This window comes from Polyodon spathula, chromosome 1, assembly GCF_017654505.1.
Source record: "Polyodon spathula isolate WHYD16114869_AA chromosome 1, ASM1765450v1, whole genome shotgun sequence".
Lineage (NCBI taxonomy): Eukaryota > Metazoa > Chordata > Actinopteri > Acipenseriformes > Polyodontidae > Polyodon > Polyodon spathula.
In genome coordinates, this window is record NC_054534.1 from 95,391,829 (window position 1) to 95,415,867 (window position 24,039).

Below are 24,039 nucleotides of genomic sequence, written 5' to 3' on the forward strand. Positions count from 1 at the left end.
ATAACCAAAAGTTGTTTTTATCAGGGTTTCTAATAACCAGCATCTACTGTATATAGGGTGAAACAAAACCTTTGGCCATAGCTATAGGCTAGTTATCTGAAAATATCATCCTCATATTCCCCCATTACGGATTTCACGTACATTTCACATTTTTGAATATATGTGGGGAACCGTTAATCCAGTTGTCGTGAAACTGGATATTAACATTGCTTAGAAAAGCTGTTGAGAGTACGACAACTCTGGTGATAATATGAAGCTTTCTGTCTGTCTGTTCATCCATCTCTATCATATTTATGTCACAGTTATATTGTTGCATCTTGAGAGTCACTTATCGAATTGTGATAAAAAATGTAATTGCAAATTCTTACTCTGTACCATTCTGTACATATTATTGATATATGTCATGGCCGTCAGTCTTTTTCATCATACTGAGAGATTCAATTCTGAATGTCCTTCCGTGGTGGTGGGTGTGTTACTGACATACTTGTTCATAAGTGTTTTAAATCTGCCTCAATTTACAATGAGCCTTAAAGTGGGACCCCACATCATCAGACAGGCAATGATCTGTATTTTTCATGCTCACTTCTTGTATAGAGCTTAATTTAAGTTTAATTCAAGTTTAATTTAAGTGTAATTTAATTTAAGCTTAATTTAAGTTTAATATCACCATTTAAAGGACGTGTATTTTGAAAATAAATTAGATTTTAGAATAAAAGGACAGTATAAAGCGACTGTTATCACATCAGTTTTTAATTTACTGAATTTACAGGACAGTGGCAAATATGGTCTTTTATAAAAACTTTTTTTTTTGCAAGATACACACAGTTGCATCGTATATTTATGACAAGACTATGTGTCTTTGGTACATTAGTTGAGGTACTAAAGTGATGATGCCAAAATAACTGAAAACATTACAGGATAAAAAATGGCCAGGTCTTAATGTTTGGAAGGAGTTTGATGGATGAATCACAAAATACAATAGAACACAAAGGTGGCCAAAATGATAATTGTGATAAATGCATGTTCAGGACATGAAGTTAAGGTTATGAAGGGCAAGGCAATATTGCCTTCGTTGGGCGTGAAAATTCTGGGACACCAAGGCAGTTCTAGGGGGCAGAAAGGCAAAATACAAATCCAACCCAGGGGCACCAAGGTGATGTCATACTCATTTATAAAACATCAAAACTAAATACAGGTAACCTGTTGTGTTGATGAAATGTTAATTCAAACAAACAAAAAAATCAGTGTTTTCTGGGTGAGTTACACACTAATTGTTACAAAAATAAAATATAGGTCACTTTTCCGTTATAAAAATTAATGGTATGAAAAAATAAACAAACTTTCATAATGAAAAAAATACAAAGTGCAATTTGGCAAAACTATATATATATATATATATATATATATATATATATATATATATATATATATATATATATATATATATATATATATAGTTGTTATATTTAGGTGTTTTTGCTAAAGTCTGTCACCCTGTTAACAAGAACTTGTCTGTGTCCTGTAATTAAAGGTTTTTAAAAACCCTCTGCCGTGTGTTTCATAATTTAAGGTAAGCAAGTTCAACCGGATTTCATATAACATTCATACAACAAGTTGTCTGCTGGTGAAACAAATATTTGTTTAATAAGTGCATTTTTAATACAGGTTCCTTTTACCTCTCTACATTATTCACATCTGTTTTTCCAGACCAGGCAAGCCATGCTCAAACTTTTTTTCATTATTTATCTCACAAGGGTTTCTTACAGTTATTGTATTCTTTGCTTATTTGTATGTGTTATACACATGCATATCTCCATATATTAATAAGATCAGAACAGTTCAATATTCTACACATGAAGTATAGAAGAGGTGCTCTCCCTGCTCAAGAGAAGTGGTATGATAATATGTCATTTTCTCGCAGGACGAGATTAGACAGAATTCAATTGAATTGTGATAGAACAGGCCAGCAGACACTGAGCAAGTTTGTGAATGGGTTGTAGATCAGGTGTGCTGGTGCTGAGGGATGCTGGTGGCAATGACGGGTGGGCTTACAGGCAACTTTTGCCATATGTTTCTTCAAATTTGAGGGACATTGCAGCAAGTGCCTTGGTGTCATCAGTTATTTCGCGCCCTGCATGTTGAAAGCGTGAGTTGAAGTAGTAGTTGAAGTGAACGGCAGTCACATGGTTGATTGTATGTTATTAAAGTATTGTAAATAGATGCAGTACACCACAGTTATCCAGTTACACAAAATATAACTTGTTATTGACTGTTTATTAAATTCATTCATTGGCTTTGCATGCGCTATATATTTTTTTAGCTGTAAGACCAAGCTGTTTGCCACTGTCACTTTCTGAGCCAAATGTTTATAAAGCTATAAATGTGGATTGCTATTAACCTGACTGCTTTGTTTTCAGCATTACAGGCTTTTCTCTACAAAAAAGATGTGTCAAAGGAGCTGGAGGAAGTACAGGCAGAGTACAGGGCCCAGTGCAGTATTCATCTAGTGTCCATGATTGAACTTTTCAAAACCCCATCTGTTCGGTGGCAGATAATCACAGCTAGTGTTACCATGGGTTGCTACCAGCTGTGTGGTTTGAATGCTGTAAGTTTATTTATTTATTTATTTATTTATGTATTTATAGTTTCAAAAGAGGTAAAGGCTGATTTCACAGACCCTGGTTTGCAGTAAGGTGTATGCAGTTGAAGATCAGTAATAATATGAGCCTGTGTGATTTGATCAACCTGTATCCCACCGTAATGAGCCACAGCATTTACAGCACAAGAATCACCTTGAATTACATCAAGGATGCACTAGTGCTATAAAATGCGGGGTATATGTAGATAAAATGGACCCTTTGTCGAGTAAACAATTCTTTAAAATGTTCAGTAAAATATAACTGACTAAGAACATTGATTTACTTCAGGCATTTATATCCAACATAAATTGGTAAGGTTGTCCAAAAAATGAATTCCCAGAACAGGAGCAAGGGCTGCGAGGAGGACTTGAAATAGAAATTATGTGCTTGTGACTTTAGGAAGATAACATGCTTTCCCCTTGGCTTGCGGAGAGCCGCCCTCACGGAGCTAGGAAGCAAGCGTTACTTCCCCAAGGGGAAAATTAAGAGAAGGATAGAATTTCCCCCCTTCTAACAATGAACGCCTATGCTTCAGGAGATCAGCATGGCCTGACCGCCAAGACAGAGCCCAGCGGGGCAACAGGAATTCTGAAAGAGAGAAGAAAATGAACATGCAAAGGGGCCAGAGTGTAAAACTGGTATAGTTGAAAGCAAGACGTTTGTAAAGAACAAAACATTTCCCCCTGGCTCAGGGATAACTGACCTCTCAGAGGCGAGACCAAACCAATTGGCCTCCAGACTGGGGAGCATGTATGCTGGCCCCAGGGGGAACCCAAAAATGATAAAGAGGGAGGAGGTGCAGCTTGTCTTTTGCGTGAATGGGGATCAATAGAATGACTTCCTGATTGAATGGACAAGGGGATACTTAGAACATAAGAACATAAGAAAGTTTACAAACGAGAGGAGGCCATTCGGCCCATCTTGCTCATTTGGTTGTTAGTAGCTTATTGATCCCAGAATCTCATCAAGCAGCTTCTTGAAGGATCCCAGGGTGTCAGCTTCAACAACATTACTGGGGAGTTGATTCCAGACGCTCACAATTCTCTGTGTAAAAAAGTGTCTCCTATTTTCTGTTCTGAATGCCCCTTTGTCTAATCTCCATTTGTGACCCCTGGTCCTTGTTTCTTTTTTCAGGCTGAAAAAGTCCCTTGGGCCGACACTGTCAATACCTTTTAGAATTTTGAATGCTTGAATTAGGTCGCCATGTAGTCTTCTTTGTTCAAGACTGAACGGATTCAATTCTTTTAGCCTGTCTGCATATGACATGCCTTTTAAGCCCGGAATAATTCTGGTCGCTCTTCTTTGCACTCTTTCTAGAGCAGCAATATCTTTTTTATAGCGAGGTGACCAGAACTGCACACAATATTCAAGATGAGGTCTTACTAGTGCATTGTACAGTTTTAAGATTACTTTCCTTGATTTAAATTCGATACTTTTCACAATGTATCCGAGCATCTTGTTAGCCTTTTTTATAGCTTCCCCACATTGTCTAGATGAAGACATTTCTGAGTCAACAAAAACTCCTAGGTCTTTTTCATAGATTCCTTCTCCAATTTCAGTATCTCCCATATGATATTTATAATGTACATTTTTATTTCCTGCGTGCAGTACCTTACACTTTTCTCTATTAAATGTCATTTGCCATGTGTCTGCCCAGTTCTGAATCTTGTCTAGATCATTTTGAATGACCTTTGCTGCTGCAACAGTGTTTGCCACTCCTCCTACTTTTGTGTCGTCTGCAAATTTAACAAGTTTGCTTACTATACCAGAATCTAAATCATTAATGTAGATTAGGAATAGCAGAGGACCTAATACTGATCCCTGTGGTACACCACTGGTTACCACACTCCATTCTGAGGTTTTTCCTCTAATCAATACTTTCTGTTTTCTACATGTTAACCACTCCCTAATCCATGTACATGTGTTTCCTTGAATCTCAACTGCGTTCAGTTTAAGAATTAATCTTTTGTGCGGGACTTTGTCAAAAGCTTTCTGGAAATCTAAATAAACCATGTCATATGCTTTGCAATTATCCATTATCGATGTTGCATCCTCAAACTTGATTTTGTTTGCAGAAGGTAGTGAAGGAGGACATTAAATGATGCCACTGAGTCTTGTACTTATCTAAACAGGATATTTTGGGACCAGGCAAGATGCTTTTTCACCTATGGTAAAATTATAAAAGTAAAAGATAAAAACAAATGTATAATTCTGTATACTGTAGTACTTCCATAAATAATTATTGCTGTGTTGTTCTATCGGTTGCTTCTATCTTTGTGCTTTTTTTAGCACCGTTAATGTTAATTAAGTTAATTTGCTCATTTAATTTACACTCATGGAAATGGAAATCTAGGGTGGCAGTTAGGTGAATTTATATTCAAATCAAGTAATTAAAGCAATGATCACTCTATTTTCCACTCTATGGTTTTACTGAATGCGATTCAGGCAATGGGACCTCATAAGTATTTCTCAGCAATGATAAAGGGTCATGTCAAATATGCTAAAAATAGGAACCTATATGAACTGGGCTGGTTGCTTGGATGTCTAATCCAGATTGCTGTAACATCACAAAGATTTTGTGACCTGGCTATGCCCATTGTCTTGCTTTTTTATCCAAATGGGATTTTTAATTTGTCCATTGTGTATTCTACATTGGTTTAAATTGTGTTTATTAACCACTTGCCTGCCACTGAAAGTACCAACTTCTCCTCATGTAGTGCAAAAAGACTGAAATCTTCTCCATTCAGCAGAAAATGGCTTTGTGGGAATGAGATGGATTACAGTGTGTGTGTGTGTGTGTGTGTGTGTATATATATATATATATATATATATATATATATATATATATATATATATCCCCTCCGTCTTTTTCTCTGTATCTCGAAACTCCAGGGGAATTCTGGGATCGTCGTCAGAATTAGAATTAAAAGTATTAAGACTGACTGTTGTCTTTTTCATATTATTATTATTATTATTATTATTATTATTATTATTATTATTATTATTATTATTATTTTTATTTATTTGGCAGGTGCCTTTATCCAAGGTGACTTACAGGTATTACAGGGCAGCACTGTACAGGGTTACAATGCAAGATTCATATTTTAAATGCTATATAGTTTACAGTAAGTGCAAATAATGCTGCTAAAATACAGTGAGCTAGGATACAACACGTTATATCCACAATGACATATTGGTAGTGAAATAGTGCAGGGATAGTGCATCAGCTGAGGATCCAGTAACATAGTGTAGAGGTCACGTAAGTCCAGTGCATCGCTGTAGATCAACAGATCTACAAATGCAGTCTAAACAGGGTCAAATGCTCAGAACCTCATTCCACTACTGATAATCGCACATACTCAGTAAAGCAGTGCTTCAGCAGGGGGTTGGAGGATTTGAGTTGCTCCTCCAGTTAAAATCAGGGATCACATTACGACTCTGCCATTGCTGGTACTGTACTGTGTGTGGTTATAGCAGATAGGAGTTTGTAACAGAGGCTTGCCTTCTCTGAGTAGCCAGAACTGCTGTTAATGAAGGAGTGTTGAATCTAGGGTTTGTGCTAGGGTTTTTTTTTCTTGTATTTTTTGTTTTTGTTGTATTGCACATTATTATATTATAATGCTACACAACAATATATTTTTTTTTTTTCACTGACATTTTGAGGAGGCTTCTCGACGTGTATTTATCCTATTATATATATATATAACTATATATATATATATATATATATATATATATATATATATATATATATATATATTCATATATATATATCATTTTTTTCAAAAAGGTCCGGTCATCAACTGAAAGAGTAAGTGTGTGAACACTGTCAGACCTACCGCAGTAATATTTAATCTAGACAGTAGAGAAAAGCTAGAAGCAAAACAAACAACCTTACAATTTGCAGTACTTTTTTTGTAAAGTGGCATTTGACCTTTAGAGTTGTGATTGTGTTGTATTGCTCCAAGATAAAGCTGTAATAATTGTCCTTCCCTATATTCCTTACTTATTCTCAGCTTGGAAACATTACAGCCAGCAACCAATGAATGCCCCCTTTCCAAGCTTCCAAAATCCACTGTGATCATGTCTGTACTGTGGAAAGCTTCAGGCTCCATTTTAGAACAGAATCTATAATAATCTAGACATTATTTTTACTTTGGAGGTAAATATCCAACTGAAAATGAGTCTAACATTTTTTTGTTTTTAGAACATTATTATTTGTTTATTTTAGCAGACGCCTTTATCCAAGGTGACTTACAGAGACTAGGGTGTGTGAACTATGCATAACTTACAACGTCTCACCTGAAAGACAGAGCACAAAGAGGTTAAGTGACTTGTTCAAGGTCACACAGTGAGTCAGAACTTGAACCAGGGCTCTTCTGTTTACAAGCCCATTTCTTTAACCACTGGACCACACAGCCTCTTATGACATTTGACTATCATAAAAGATAATAATAATGGAAATGGCAAAAGTTGTATTCAGTAGAGCCTTGTTACCTGGGTCGGGTAAAATATCTCACACGAGTGGCGAGGACCTAGCGTGCCCGTCAGTTAAACAAACAATTTGTGCAGAGGAGAGATTCTTTACATTAAAAATAATTTTGATTGTAGTAGTGGAATGTTCCGTCTAAATAAACTTTTTAGAAAAATTACGACACTGTTGTATTGAGCAATAATAAAAGTTCATGTGACTTTGTACAATGCAAATTTTGCAAAATATTACTGAAATATGACAGCAAAAGATGGGAAATTCATCTCTGCAGCGGCACACTGAAAAGGGATGTATTCACCCTATAGCTGGGCCAAGTCAGTCGTACATGACTTCTTTTGTCCAAAATGATTATGCGAATTTGTAAGAACATCTTAATGTATGGTTATTTATGGTAACAAAATTTTGAAGAATCTTGTTGCAGTGTTTGATTATTAGCAAAGGAAGTAAATGAGATATGATTAATTGAGAGTGATTTATTTATTTACGTTTTACCTGGAAATTGGGAATACTCTACACTGAAGGTACTTAGTTTCAGTAGCGTATGTTTGGAATATATTTGTGGAGATGGTCGGTTCAGGTCAGGTATGTAGATATTTCAAAGAGCTCGGGTCGGGTTTAGATTTGTTTGGCCGGGCCAAGTCGGGTTCGGATCAGGTTTTAAATTTAGGCCTGAGCAGACCTCTATGGTGCAAAGTTACCCTAAACCAGAGTCCTGTGCAGCTCTTATTTTACGACCCACTTCCAACACAGATCTGCTACTACAGGACAAGTCCCGAACCCATAACATGCTGCAGCATCATCTTCTTACCTGCGACCCGACCCACTTTAATAAGACCTGCAACCTGACCTGAACCCGCAAGTCTTTGCCTGTGTCGACTGACTCTCATGCTACTCACATTCACACAAGGATATCTCTATCATTTGCCACACAGTGAGTTTACACAATAGGCTATACAGTGTGGTATAACCATCAACCGGGCCCTCCACGCAGCACCAGCCCCGAGCTGTCTGACTGCTTTCCTTTTATATCCTGCACCTGGCTCTAATTTTTAATAATTGCCAGGTACAGGTGATAATTAAACAATTAAAAATTAGCTTGGCAGGGAGGCTTTTTTTTAAACCCCATCCCTGCCATAAAACGAACAACCTTACAATTTGCAAGTCCCCTGTCCTGCTACATCCGTTACAATATATATAAGTGGCTCTCAAAAGTATTCATCCCCCCTTGGACTTTTCCACATTTTATTGTTTTACAACATGGAATCAAAATGGATTTAATTAGGAGTTTTTGCCACTGATCAACACAAAAAAAGTCCATAATGTCAAACTGAAAAATAAAATCTACAAATTGTTCTAAATTAATTTCAAATTCAAAACAGAAAATAATTGATTGCATAAGTATTCACCCCCTTGAGTCAATATTTGGTAGAGGCACCTTTGGCAGCAATTACAGCCATGAGTTTATTTGAATAAGTCTCTACCAGCTTTGCACATCTGGATACTGCAATTTTTGCCCATTCTTCTTTGCAAAATTGCTCAAGCTCCGTCAAGTTGGATGAGGACCTTTGGTGAACAGCAATTTTCAACTCTTTCCACATATTCTCAATTGGTTTGAGGTCCAGGCTTTGACTGGGCCATTCCAGGACACTGACCTTTATGTTTTAAGCCACTCCAGTGTGGCTTTGGCTGTATGTTTGTTGTCATTGTCCTGCTGGAAGATGAATCTTCTCCCATGTCCCAGGTCTCTTGTAGACTTCAGCAGGTTTTCCTCCAGGATTTCCCTGTACCTTGCTGCGTCCATTTTGCCCTCTATCTTCACAAGCTTTCCAGGCCCTGATGCAGAGAAGTATCCCCATAGCATGATGCTGCCACCACCATTCTTCAAGGTAGGGATGGTGTTCTCAGGATGCGCCAAACATAGCACTTAGGTTTGAGGCCAAAAAGCTCTATTTATCTTCTTCCACTTGGTTTCAGAATCTTCCACATGCCTTCTGGCAAACTCTAGCTGAGATTTGATGTGAGTTTTTTTTCAACAATGGCTTTCTTTTTGCCACTCTTCCATAAAGCCCAGCTTAGCCTTGGAAGACTAACTCCTTTAGAGTTGCCATAGTACTCTTGATGGCCTCCCTGCCAAGTCACCTTCTCACCTAGATACTCAGTTTTTGAGGACAGCCTGTTCTAGACAGATTCACAGTTGTGCCATATTCTCTCCATTTCTTAACAGTGGACTTTACTGTGCTCCGGGGGGATATTCAATGCCTTGAAAATGTTCTTCTATCCTACCCGATTGGTGCTTTTGAAGAACCTTATTCCAGATTTGCTTTGAATGTTCCTTCGTCTTCATGATGTAGTTTTTGTTAGGAAATGTACTAACCAACTGTGGGACCTCCCAGAGACAGGTGTATTTATTCTGAGATCATGTGAAACACCTTAATTGCACACAGGTGGACTCCATTCAGCTAATTATGTAACTTCTAAAGACAATTGGTTGCTCCAGAGCTTATTTAGGTGCGTCATAGCAAAGGGGGTGAATACTTATGCAATCAATTATTTTCTGTTTTATATTTGTAATTAATTTAGAACAATTTGTAGATTTTACTTTTCACTTTGACATTATGGACTTTTTTTGTGTTGATCAGTGGCAAAAACTCCTAATTGTTGTAACACAGTAAAATGTGGAAAAGTCCAAGGGAGGGGGGGGGGGGGGGGGGTGAATACTTTTAAGAGCCAAGGGCATATATATATATATATATATATATATATATATATATATATATATATATATATATATATATATATATATATATATAATATGAATATATATAAATATAATGAATATAATATATTTGATTATACCGGGCTTAAATTATATTTTATACCTGAACCACAAACCGCGAAAAAGTTCTCATTCCGTGGGTACTAATCCTTGAACTCTTTCAGGTGAGACTACCAAGTGTGCAGGATTGCGTGATGTGGACTAAACTTGTGAATTGATCCAAATTCTAACAAAGGCTAGGCAGGTGAAAAGTTAGAATTACCCACTATAAGTAAATGTTTAATTTATTCTTATGGAATTAATTTTCTTCTTTCTAATTGTGCAGCTTTATCAAGTGTTTTTATTCTTTAAGAAAATACATTACAATAAGGAGTAAACATCTTTGAGAATTTCTTTGAATTTACTGTTGACCCGCTTTATTGCTGGTCTGTTCGCTTGCCTTCAGGTTACATTACTCTGTTGTATCAGCAGATCACCCCTGATTTTAACCTTTATTTTATCTGAATTTTTAATTGAAAAATGGATAGCTAGTCTGGAGACCTGGGGCAGGTTCGATAAAGCTTAGTAAAAATGAAAGTATTATTACAGTTTTTTTGTAATCCTATTGAAAGTAAAGGCTTTCAGGCTTCACATAATTATTTCAGACCCACTGGCTCTCCTGTCCACATGACTGACATTTGAGGCACTACTTTTGATACCTGTCAGCCTCTTAGTGACAATGCTTGAGTTTCAATATAGGTACTGCGTGACCTTCAAAGTTAATGAAGACAAAGTCTTTCTTACTTTAAAATCCAAAACAACATACATACTTCACAGTAAATGTATGCATAATGCGGAGGGCTCTTGTAACCTTATACTGTAATACTAATCACAAATTATATTTTGTGACAGTAAACAACTGCCACAAGTCAGCACAAAAATCTGCCTACTGAACTGACAATAGTCTGCTTCATGATCACTAACAATTTATTAGCTGAAAAAAAAAATAATAATAATAATTTCTGTCCAAGAACTGCTACAGGAATTTATTAAGTCAAGCAGTATAGAATTAATAAACAAAGTGGCAGTAACCAAAAACAACATGTTTTCTATAGAAGACCATAAATAAATAAATACTTAGCCCCACCTAGCTTTTATCAGTTGTACTGCATTGCGTTAACTATACAGTTGGGTATAAGAACATAAGAAAGTTTACAAACAACAGGAGGCAATTCAGCCCACCTTGCTTGTTTGGTTATTAGTAGCTTATTGATCCCAGAATCTCATCAAGCAGCTTCTTAAAGGATCCCAGGGTGTCAACTTCAACAACATTACCGGGGAGTTAATTCTAGACCCTCACAATTCTCTGTGTAAAAAAGTGCCTTCTATTTTCTGTTTTTAATGCCCCTTTGTCTAACCTCTATTTGTGGTCCTTCTTTCTTTTTCAGGTCAAAAAAGTCCCTTGGGTCGACATTATCAATACCTTTTAGAATTTTTAATGCTTGAATAAGGTCACCGCGTATTCTTCTTTGTTTAAGACTGAATAGATTCAATTCTTTTAGCCTGTCTGCATATGACATGCATTTTAAACCCAGAATAATTCTGGTCGCTCTTCTTTGCACTCTTTCTAGAGCAACAATATCCTTTTTGTAGCGAGGTGACCACAACTGAACACAGTATTCAAGATGAGGTCTTACTAATGCATTGTACACTTTTAACATTACTTACCTTAATTTAAATTCAACACTTTTCACAGTATATCTGACCATCTTGTTGGCCTTTTTTTTACAGATTCCCCACATTGTCTAGATGAAGACATTTCTGAGTCAACATAAACTCCTAGATGTTTTTCATAGATTCCTTCTTCAATTTCAGTAACTCCCATATGATATTTACAATGCACTTTTTTTCCTGCGTGCAGTACCTTACACTTTTCTTTATTAAATGTCATTTGCCATGTGTCTACCCAGTTCTGAAACTTGTCTAGATCATTTTGAGTGACCTTTTGCTGCTGCAACAGTGTTTGCCATTCCTCCTACTTTTATGTCATCTGCAAATTTCAAGTTTGCTTACTATACCAGAATCTAAGTCATTAATGTTGATTGGGAATAGCAGAGGACCTAATACTGATCCCTGTGGTGCTCCACTGGTTACCACACTCCATTCTGAGGTTTCTCCTCTAATCAGTCCTTTCTGTTTTCTACTTGTTAACCACTCTCTAATCCATGCACATGTGTTTCCTTGAATCCCTACTGCGTTCCGTTTGAGAATTGATCTTTTATGCGCGACTTTGTCAAAAGCTTTCTGGAAATCTAAATAAACCATGTCATATGCTTTGCAATTATCCATTATCGATGTTAAAGACTCGCTAGAACAGGGTGGCGTTGCTGTAACTCCACCCCGTAACCACAAAATAATAGCACACCCTTCCAGCAATGCCATTTTCTTTTTTCAGCTGTGCTGATAACTCCTGAGAGCAGATAAGTGTATCTTTCTTCTCTATATACCTATCATTAGTGCTTTTAACTTATTTTACTGCTATATATTATATATTACAGAATTGCTGAAGTATAACAATGGGCAGCACAGTGATATGGTGGTTAGCGCTGCTGCCTCAGTGTCAGGATCCTAGGTTCGATTCCGGCCTAGGGTCTGTCTGTGTGGCGTTTGCATGTTCTCCCCGTGTTCATGTGGGTTTTCTCCAGGTACTCCGGTTACCTCCCACAGTCCAAAGACATGCTGTTCAGGTTGATTGGTCACTCTAAATTACCCTCTGTGTGTGTGTGTGTGTGGTGCCCTGCGATGGACTGGCGTCCCATCCCGGGTGTTGTCCCGCCTTGCGCCCTGTGTCTAAACAGCGTCTGTCCAGATGGTTAGCAGGTACAGTACAGACTGCGTATAAACTGGCCAACCTGTCCCCACCCGAGAAGCTCACCGGCCATTCCACTAGGGGTTAGGCGACTTCATGGGCATTGTTCCACGTGCATTAATCCAGGATATTTGCAGCAGTGTGGGATTCCTCCCATACATTTGCCAGGTTCTACCGGCTGAATGTCATGGACCCACAGAATCCTGGATTAGAGTACTGAGGACGACTTCCTAGTCTACCCTCATGATATAACATTAGAGGTGAGTCCATCTTAATGAACTGTGACACAAGCGGTCTAGGCTTGCAAATGTGAAGCTTGCATAATATGACGGAGTTAAGCAAATAATGTTAGTTTATTATCATAACCTATTATTATCTTAACAAATTTTAACCATTAACTTCAGGGTCGCTCCATTCATGGTCGCAATCTTGAAAGAAAATGTCATTGCTGGAAGGGCGCACTATTATTTGTGGTTGCGGGGCAGAGCCTAGCGAGAGTCTTTGGTATAGTTTTCAGTTCGGGTGTCTTAAAGGGAAACACCCATTTGTAATGGTTAATGTTCCTATTTCAGGGAACCAGAGTTATATAATAACCTAACATTATTTGCTTAACTCCACCATATTATGCAAGCTTCACATTCCATTTCCCAAAGCAAGGCTGCGAGGGGTAAAAAGTAAACAAAGACTATACCTATTCCCTGATCTGTGCCTTTCAACAACTTTGTCCCAGAGTTCTTTTGAAAGCGCCTTGGTGCTCATGGTTGAGTCTTTGTTTTGAAATTCATTAGAAGAGGGAACCTACAGGAACTGCTGAATTTATCTTGAAATCATGTGAATCACTACAATTTAACACAGGTGGAGGCCACTTGGTGTGTGATTTTGAAGGTGATTGGTTACACCTGAGCTAATTTAGGATTGCTATTATAAGGGGGGTGGACACTTATCTAACCAAGCTATTTCAGTTTTTATTTTTAATTAATTTTCTAGAAATTTCTAGAATATTTTTTTCACTTGAAAGTTGTGGTGTAGGATGTGTAAATAAATGAAAAAAATAATATATATATATAGTGCAGCTTCGGTTATATCACGGTATGGTCGTGGCTCCCATTTGCTCCATAATGCCATTACAGCAGCCCTTTCATAGTTGTTGTTTATTTATTTCTAATTTGATTAAATTAGGCTCTCAAATATACTATTCAAACAAAGCATAGACATGACTATAACTTCACTACGCTGAATACAGATTCAAGTGCCTCTTCCCTCTGGACACTATTTAATTACAGGCAGATGGCTTAGATATGAAATCGCATCCATTCTCCACTGAGCATGTGCAGCAGACACTATTTCACATGACACTGGAACGAGCTGGACCTGGTTTCGTTTTTAACGGATAAAAAACAATTAAAAAAATGAAATCAATGACTTGACCACTTTTCCTGTGGTGGGGGGGGGGACCCACAAAAAATTTTAAAAAATTCCCAATGCAGTTGGATAATGTCCCTCAGAAAAACAGAAGCCCTAATTTGTAATGAATTATATTGCATTTAAAAACAGCAGAGAAAGTTACACACACTTGAAAAGTCGTTTTTGGGAATGAGAACAATAAACCGGTGAAAATAGCTTGGGACCTAAAGGGTTACTGTGAACACTTACATCTTTATAGCATAACTCTAAAATGTATAACCCTGCAGTTTTAAGATCATATTCTCACCGTATTTAGCGATGGAATCAATGAACCACCCTAGGTAGAAAACAGCAGGAAACATTTATTTTCATGATTTTTGTTCCAGATTTGGTTTTACACAAACAACATCCTCAAAGAAGCGGGCCTGGAGAGTGATCAGATCCCCTACATTACCTTGAGCACTGGTGGCGTTGAGATCCTGGCAGCTGTAGTCTCTGTAAGTGCACTTTGATTATGTATATTTCTTGAGCTTGTAGCTAATTGTGTTATTTGAACTTATTCATTTCAAATCTGTTACAGGCATGGATGTAGAATTGCAAATCAGTGACAGGAAACAGGACACAGTACTAATGGCCTCTTTAAACACTAACAGAGAGCATTGTAAAGCAAAAAAAAAATCCCCAAAATCTCTCAAATACATTCTCTAGATACTCAGAAATGTCTGATTGAGTTCATAAGATGACTGGGTAGTGCAATGTGTTCAGGGGTTGATGACACTCCACACACACAGAGACCCACAGACAGAGAGAGAGAGAGAACACACACACACACACACACACACACACACACTTACTTTGTTTTCCTTGCCTATGGGATATAAAGCGTATTGTTCTTTGCTCCCTATTTCAAATTGTATAAATGATGTACACTGGAAATAAAATGTGTAATTTATAGACTGGCAACATTCTGCATGACAGTTAGCCATCTGTATAGATCAATAGCATTTCCAATGCTCCTTTGAGAGACACTAACAATATGCAGAGCTAACAGGCACCAGAGTTTATCGTTCTAATATCCAAACATAACATACCCATATGAGATGAACTTTTAACTTTTAAATTTGTTTTTGCAATTGAGATCTTTGTACAGATCGTATTTGTTCAGATGTAAGCTGCTTTATACAGTAAGTACATCAGTTATTGCTCTTACAAGTACAATTAAAAGGACATAAAATATACATTTTACCAAGTACTTATTTTTACCAACCACGTACAATGTTATCAATATAATGTACTACATAGCTACTAGTTGATGTCTACTTTATGTCTACTAATTTTTTCCAGCTTGCAGCTATACTTCTTGGATGATTTTATATATATGCATTATTATATAAAGGTTTATATATATATATATATAATATATAGGTTCACCAGAAAGCATATATATCTTTTTACCTAATTTTCCGTCCAGTTTTGTTTATTTCCATATCGGGCAGGCTCTCCCAGGATTTTAGTAGGGGTCCCATATACAAACAAAACCAATACGCGTCTGTAGGCACCTGGTTGATCATAACACGTCGTGTATCCAACTCCGGTGGGACCAGAGTAGGGGTGGATATGGAAAAAGTCGGATAAAATGAATCTGGTTTTAAATTAAGTTGATACGCCCCGCAGGCAAACATGATTGTTTGGTTATGCAGCAGCCCTGAGATGAATAAATAGAACCTTTTTATACCTGAAACCCTGCTGGAACCCACCTATCTGTTGATTAGATTCCACACCTGGTAATCACAGACAGCATGCAGGCTCTCCCAGGATTACTCCATTAATTAAAACAAATACACACTCTTTACAATATACATTTACACAAAAACTCCTCTTTATGCGCAGGGCTCCTGCCCTGCCACAGTGCTGTATACACTTACATTAGTGTCAGGTATTTTACACAGTAGCAAAATGCATACAGGAGGTTTACGAAAAAAAAAAAAAAAAAAAAAAAAAAAAAAAAACCCTTTAAATTATAAGCACAACTAGCTTTCCTGTAGCCATTTTTGCATTAGAGTTGTACATGTGGGCGATGTTGCTGAAGTGCTTGATCATGGCAGATAAACAGTTAAGGTGAATATGTGACGGGCAGATACATGACGGATTACCGTATATGTGTATTTACATATACATCTGCTATACATCTACACACACTTTCTGACTTAGATACTGTAGTTTGCATACAATATTTTTTTTCTGAACTTGGACATATTTTGTATTAGTCACAAACCTGCAGAATTTACAATTGACCAGTTGCTAATTTTGATGAACACTCATGTAATCCACTTTGACTTTATAGAGAGATTTGCATTTATACAGAGTGTGGAATGTAATTATATCATTTATGAGGAGCTCTTTATTTTAAAAAGCCTGCAGCACTGGTGAGGTCTCCTCACCCCACACGCTTTGAGACTTCAGGGCAATCTATCTGATCAGGGTGCAATCTACCTGGTCAGGCAGCAATCATTCTGATCAGGGTGCAATCTATCTGATCAGAGTGCAATCTATCTGATCAGGGTGCAATCTAGCTGATCAGGCAGCAATCTATCTGGTATTTCAGGAAAAGCTGCAGACTCAGTGGTATGAGAGTTAAAGCCAATAACCACTATACTATAGATCAATAACATATTACTGTAGATCAATAACATATTGCCTAGTTCCACATGGTTGTAATATTGTCTTTCTGAAGTAAAGGCATGGTTTTACCTTGACCTCAGTACTGCTCATTATAACTTATATATTGGTTGACAATCTAACTGCTCCTTCTTTATTTTTGAATGTCCACCACCAAGCAGCACTATCCCTCCGTGCTCTTGAAATGTCAACGCTATATCCTGTCCAATACTTGGGGATTGAACAGAAAACAGCGATCAAAATCTCTTTTCTTCACAAAAGCATTTGGAAAAAAAAAACATGCATATGCATCTTACAACATGTAGTGATATAACATACTTTTATACTAAAAATATAATTAAAAGCAAGAAGACATCTGTTTTTTCATTAGATTCTGTAAGTTCTCAGAATACAAGTCCAAATGGAAAAGCTTCATGTAAGCAAAGCGCCTGGTACTGGGTAGCCAGCTATGTGAGACTCCAAATAGGCCACCCAGGCAATTATTAAAACCAATGAATGTTAAATTGAGGCTTGCAAAACAAAAGCAAAATATTACTTTAACCAATGTATTATTGGATCTCTACATGTGGAACAGTATTATCGCTTATGCATTTAGGAGGAAGTGAACTACATTCTGGAACAGGAAATTAAATGCATTGAGGCAATTGACCTTTAAAGAATAGCCAACACAAAGAGGGCTGTTAAAAAAAAAAAAAATACATAAAACAATTATGCAATAGGGAATATTCAGGGACATCTATTAATACAATCGGATGTTGCTAAACACTAAGGAGCCAATGTTAGGATATATCCAAAGTGATTTGTGGCTGCAAAACACTGATATTGCTGCCAAAAAAACGTGTTTAGCTGACGTAAAGTGGGACTAGCGGTCAATAAAAATATGGCATATGTAAAGAATGGTTTTGATCTGGTGTTTTGCACTGTCACCTTCATGCACTTCTTTTTTTCTCTAATAGAATCAGGGAAGGCAATCGGGAGGAAAAATAGATGGTTTAAACTCCCATAAGTGGATAGTTTGTGTACTGGCTTGCTGATTTTAACATACCCAGGCAACTGTCAAACAAGAATAATCACACAGACTCAGGTACCATAAAGTTCTTATTACTTAAGATAAAGATTATAAAGATGAGGTGTTCCTAATTTAAAGCAGCTAGTCCGGTCTTGGTTTAAAAATATATATTTTGGATACCATGACGCTCCATCACTCCCCTTAAATAAGAATAAACTGCCAACTTGTCTAAGTTAAAGCATTGGTTCATGTCTGTAAATGTAGCCTTGCTTGCGGTACAAAGAAGATCTTTGTATATTCTTAGATAGGCCTCTGTCTGAGTTAAGCTGTTCTGCTGATAAGATACTTTTGCTACACATTCTAAGGAGCTGAATCAGGGTTATTACATTAGGTCAATGTTTTTACTGGATCTTTTCATTTAGGCTAACACAGATTTCTGCAATAGTATTGCTGCTTGTTTAACAACTTTTAAACACATTATTGTACAATATTATAATATTGCCCTTAACAGTTTATTTGTAACAATGGTCTCTTAATCAGAGTCCAGTTTCCATCCAAGATATCAGACTGCTACCAACAGGATTTAAAAATTTGGTCCGGTTCTGCTTTCAGTGGGTCTGTAAAGGCAACTACTGGTCCCAAAATCCGTCTGAGCATTGCAGGTGTGGGTGGCAGTTTTAAACGCTTGGTATCTGCAAAAAAACTTGAACCTGCCTAGTCGGACTCTCGTCTTTGAATTCTAATTCTCCCAGATGGGTGAACTACATTACATCCCCATACATTCAATTATTTTTACATTGTCTGGCCAAACATTCAAATGAGAGAATGATAAACCTTGTACATCATTGCATTTAAACATCATTCTGCAATGTTTTACCATGCGTGTGCAGGCCAGGCATGTTTTTGGTTCTGCCTTGCACTTGGGCAATTGCTGATCTTCCAAAAACGTTGCACGTCCTCTTACAAGGTGCAAACCATTGTAGAAGTGAGTAATTAAGAGCTTACCCATTCTGGATTGTCTAAGCATCTGTAAAATAAATGCAGATAATTAAATGTAAATAACATATTAATTAAATTAGGGCTGGACAGAGAAAACATTGAATTAAAAATACATAGCAAAATGCAGAGTATTAAAATAAAAGTAATAAAAACAGTACTTACCATTTTGAATGCTTCATACACTGCTGCATACTCACTTAGTTTAAAAAGAGAACATGTTCAACGAATCACAATATTTTAAAATATTTATTTTAGTAATTAATCTGCATTTAATCAAAGCATATCTTAAGGAAACCATTTTAAAAATGCACCAAAGCATTTGAAATTGTTTTTATAAGACAAAATAAAAATATATTTTATACGGCAAAAAAGTGATGCATTATTGAATATAAGTTTAACGATAGACTCCCCAAAAATTGAATCCCTAATTATACCATAATAGGACACAATATTCTATGTTCGGGGATGGCCTGAAACCCTGGGTGATAACACTATTGAGCAATGCAGAAACCGAAGCTCTAGTTCGCTACAAACATGCCCATGTAGCAACGCGACGTGTCATCGAGAGAAATTTTGGCATCCTGAAGAGTCGGTTTCACTGCCTGGACCATAGTGGGGGTGTCCTCATGTATGCACCTAAAAAGATATGTAAAATCTCACACAGCTCCTCTGTCTTCTCTACTCCTAACTCACCTCACACCTGGGCTGAGAGTGTGGCCGCTATTGCGAACTTCATTATCATGATTGTGGCTCATTATTTGTGCAGGTTGAGTAATGTGCATTGCTCTTAAGCTTACATAGGCCGCAGTGCAACATAAGCTCTTTTCACACTGGCACTCCTACACATGTCCGAACCTGGGTTCTGGCTACCTGGGTCACAATCAAGTGTAGTCTGAAACCACATACCTGGGTCGTACGCGGGTTGACCTGGGTCCCAGCGAGCCACCTCAGGATGTGGGTTGAGCGAGACAAAATGCATAACGGCTGTTTGTGAGCCAACGCAATAACAAACAGCCACACCTGAGTGAAGTTTTCGCTTCCAGAAGGAACATTTCTATTTATTCTTTTCAGCCATATTTTTGTTGATTGAGACACACCATTAGCCGGATTGCAGCAGGGATTGTCACCCAGGTCAACCTTGCTTTATCAAAAGCAGTGTGAAATCGGGTAGCCGACTCGCATGACACTGGGTCCTGACCCATGCCAGTGTGAAAGGTACTTTAATTGCCTGGCCACTAGGCACAATTGCAGGCACAATTGTTTGCACTGCACCTAACCTTCCATCAGCCCCTAAAACTCAATCAGAGCAACACAGTCAAATTGAAATATATTTTAAGCACTTTTTTAATTTTATTTTTTAATACCCCACTCGCACTTATTTAGAAATGTGCAATGTCTCTAATGTCTAGATTTTAGGGCTATTTGATCAGTGAGGCTAATAGTGCTGGCTTTCAATGAGGTTGATTTGAGGCTTCATTATTGCAGCTCCTTACTGGATTGCTATCTGTTACTCAGAATACAGAAAATCTTTTTTCATGACTGTCAGGATAGCCACTGGGCTTTTCTTTTTTTTTTCTAAACACCCAGGAGAGAGCAAATCACAAATCTGTTTAAAGCTGTGAGAAAGGCTGCCAGTGCTCTCTCACTAGTACCTAAACTCCTAAATTTAAAAAACACATTAAATTCAAGCAGAATTTAAAAAAGCATTGATAGTAAAGGAGACGAAAAATGTACTTACTGGAAAGTGGTCTGGTGGAGCATGCATTCCTGTAATGAAAAAGAAAAAAAAGGAAACAAATTATTAATACATAAATAAATAAATAAATAAACAGGTAATTCTAACATCGTATCGTGGATACGGTACAGTTAACTTTCACTAAGATAGAACATTCTGCCAAATATTTCTCGTTAATGTTTAATGGGTCATTTTAAGATACAGAAATTACACATTTATTTGTGAAATATAGGTGAAAACATTACTGCCTGTTACCTTTCAGTTCAGGATGGTGAGTGTCGGATGAAGTAATCACTAAAGTAGGCGGTGTGGTCCAGTGGTTAATGAAAATGGCTTGTAACCATAAGCTCCCTGGTTCAAATTCTGGCACAGCCACTGACTCATTGTGTGACCCTGGGCAAATCACTTAACCTCCGTGTGCTACCTTTTGGCCAACCTAACCCTCCCTTCCCCTGGGGAGCACTCGGCCAATTGTACGCCAACCCCTGGGAACTCCAGTCCACAGGCGGTAATGGAATAGCCTGGATTCAAACCAGCAACCTCCAGGTTATAGTGTCTTTACCAGATGCGCCACTCGGTTTTACAGAAACAGAATGGTCCAGAGGTATATAAGGACCAGTGATTCAAAGGGGACGTGGGAGGGGGGGAGGGGGTTGTTTCAGTCTGAGCTGAAGCCTAGTACGACCTGCCTGTATTAAGAGTAATTAAGAGAGCTGTGACTCTAATGTCCTGCCAATATGTGATTAAACTAGACCCACTGGTTGGTAATTTTTTGTGGTATTTTGGTTTGTTTGTTTTATTTATTTTCTTTGTTCCTGTGTTTTGATGCTTGTCCTGACTGGCCAGTTTAACTAAAATCTTTTTTTGTGTGTGTGTCTCTGGTTGTTTGACTCCATCCTTGGAGCTTTCTGCCTTCTGCCTCCCTACATCTGTAAGCATAACATCTAGCAGATGAGATTGAGAACACCTACTGTATCTCAGAAAAGCTTCATATTCTCTGACATTTAAACTTAATTAAATGTAAGATTTTGACAGTAAGATATGTCAAAAGAAATCTCCATTCTGCCTTTACATGAATTACTGGCCTCTGCACTGGACAAGTGAGTTTTTTCTGTTTTTCTGAGAAATTTCTGTTTGTTTCCCCCCAAAGGTTATTACTAAAGCATCCTACATGTAGTGTATTTACAGCCCACATGTTTAGCCATCTGGCATTGCACCTACTACTGCTAATATCCAGCTGGCAACTTGTATTCATATACTTATACTTATACTCATATTTTCTAAATCCCTGTGACCTAAGATGGCCACCAAAATGGGACTTTTTGGTTTCTGTATGATAAAGAACTAGCACCCAATTTTGACATCAAGGGCAAATTCATGGAACTTTGTGGATGGCATACATTGTTATGAATCCAATTATTTGCTAATCTAATACATTCATTATCATTTATTGTTGGGTTTGTGTGACCAAACGTTGTTAATTCCAAACATTCCCTTTTTTTCAGCTTGTTGGTTTATTTCACTTTTCATAGTATCACTGACGTTGAAGTATAAATCATGTCTCCCCATGTTGCTGTTAGGACAAAGTTACATTACAGACACAGATCTGCAGTATGATATACTGGCCTCATAAATTGAACTGCTGATCATGTATTTTTTTGGTTTACATTTGAAAAATACATATCTGCATATTCATGTGTGTGGGTCACTCGATCTTTCCTTTTTCATAATGGGATCTACAGTACGATACCCGGTTAGTGTGAAACAAAGACACCCTCAGAACCATTATCAAAATCGCTCAAAGTTACATGTTAATGAGGCCACTGGCCCTAGCACTGACGGAAAAGGACAGGGCATTTCACCAAAATAGTCTAGGGCAAAGGGAGTTTGCTCTGAGGTTTTGTTTTTTTTCTTAATCAAAATCAGTAAAAAATACATTAGAGGTTTGCCAAGTTATCAAATTTGGGACCCTAATAGTTTTTTTTTTTTCGATATAACCTCTCCCAACTCCTCTTCCTGATCGCTTTTTATTTTTTTTGTTGCAGCTGCCACATGAAGTTTTTGTAAGGAATACGTACAACACAGTGGACAGCAACAATATGTAATGTGTATGGTAACATATTAATACACAAGCTCTAGAAAGCTCCAAATGTCCTCAAGACTTTCAATAAAGTGCAAGTCATTCTGTTTTTTTACTTAAAGCTGTTTTGGTTTGGATGGCATTTGTGGAAATGTTTCTGTCTCATGTTGATCAGCATGAGAAAAATCCTTTGTGAAGTTCTTGAATTGTTAAAAACATGTTCTTTTTTCTTAAAAATAGCAATTTAGTTTTAATATGCAAGTATTTTTTACCCGTTACATAGAGTGCCATAACATTTTTATAGTAAGCATTCAGGTCAGCCACTGGAACTAATTTACCTTCCAGCTACTACAGATGGGGTTGTTTTCTTGGAGGGTATAATGTTCTTGGCATGAAAATATTTTACTAACTAAGTTCTTTTCCTTTAATGGCAAAGCATAAGCCAGTCACCATTAAAATGGCATTGATGGACAGAGCTGAAATATTATCATTAATATCCCTATTTTAGCCAGGAATGAGTAAACACATAAGGACAAAAATTTTTCTTCTTTGCTATCGCATGGGGTAGGGCTGAGTGCTGTTTGTCAAACAATGAGTTGTATTGATCTTTTTATATAGTCTAAGTAAGTAGCCTCCTAGTTCTTTTGAAATTTCCTGTTTGGATACAAGTTGCCCAAAGTTCTCATCTTTCCTATACCGATGTACTGCATGAGACTGTCTCCATGGTTACCAGTACTGTTACTAAGTTTAGTTGAGTCCTGTACAGTTTTAGAGCACAAAAACCTTTATGCACCCATGAGACATTGAAACGGTGCCCATGGCTCTGTGAATTTCCTGCAATATATTTTATAGAAATGTAATCACACACACACAGCACATTTATTTATGTAATTTATGTAATTATTTGATTGTGTAGTCTACATATAGCATTACTACCAGAAAAATATGAATAATGCAATCCGTATTCTCCACTTACTGCAGAGAAAGATGGTATTTGACCTTCCAATGTCAAACATGCAGTGCATTAAGTGAGTCCACCAGCTGGTAAACCTGTCATTGCCTAACATGTACAGAATGTAAATATTTTATGTAACCTTCCGATACTGTACAATAAAAACTAGGACATACTTGAATTGGCAGTTTGAGATTAATTTTAAGCATAAAATTAGGCAAATTATAAGAAAATCAAATGTGTTAAAAGCAACAAATAATATATGTGTACTATTCAGTGTTTAATATTTGGACATTTCTTGGTTAAAACACTAACTTCTATCTTCAACATGCATACTTTTCATATTGTGCCTTGGTAAATTGAGTTTATAGCTTTAATTACAGTCTCTCTGCTAGCTGACTGTGAAGCTGATGTTCTTTTCCAGCA

At 37.2% G+C, this 24,039-nt stretch overlaps 1 protein-coding gene across 1 annotated transcript in view; it reads left to right on the forward strand.

Moving 5' to 3' along the window:
* Positions 1 to 24,039, forward strand: part of LOC121327741 (solute carrier family 2, facilitated glucose transporter member 9-like) — a 136,143-nt gene that overhangs the window by 67,356 nt on the left and 44,748 nt on the right. Inside the window, exons 7-8 of the mRNA XM_041271954.1 lie at positions 2,418 to 2,605; positions 14,546 to 14,656. Of these exons, the coding sequence (XP_041127888.1) occupies positions 2,418 to 2,605; positions 14,546 to 14,656 (299 nt within the window). The remainder of the gene's footprint in view (positions 1 to 2,417; positions 2,606 to 14,545; positions 14,657 to 24,039) is intronic.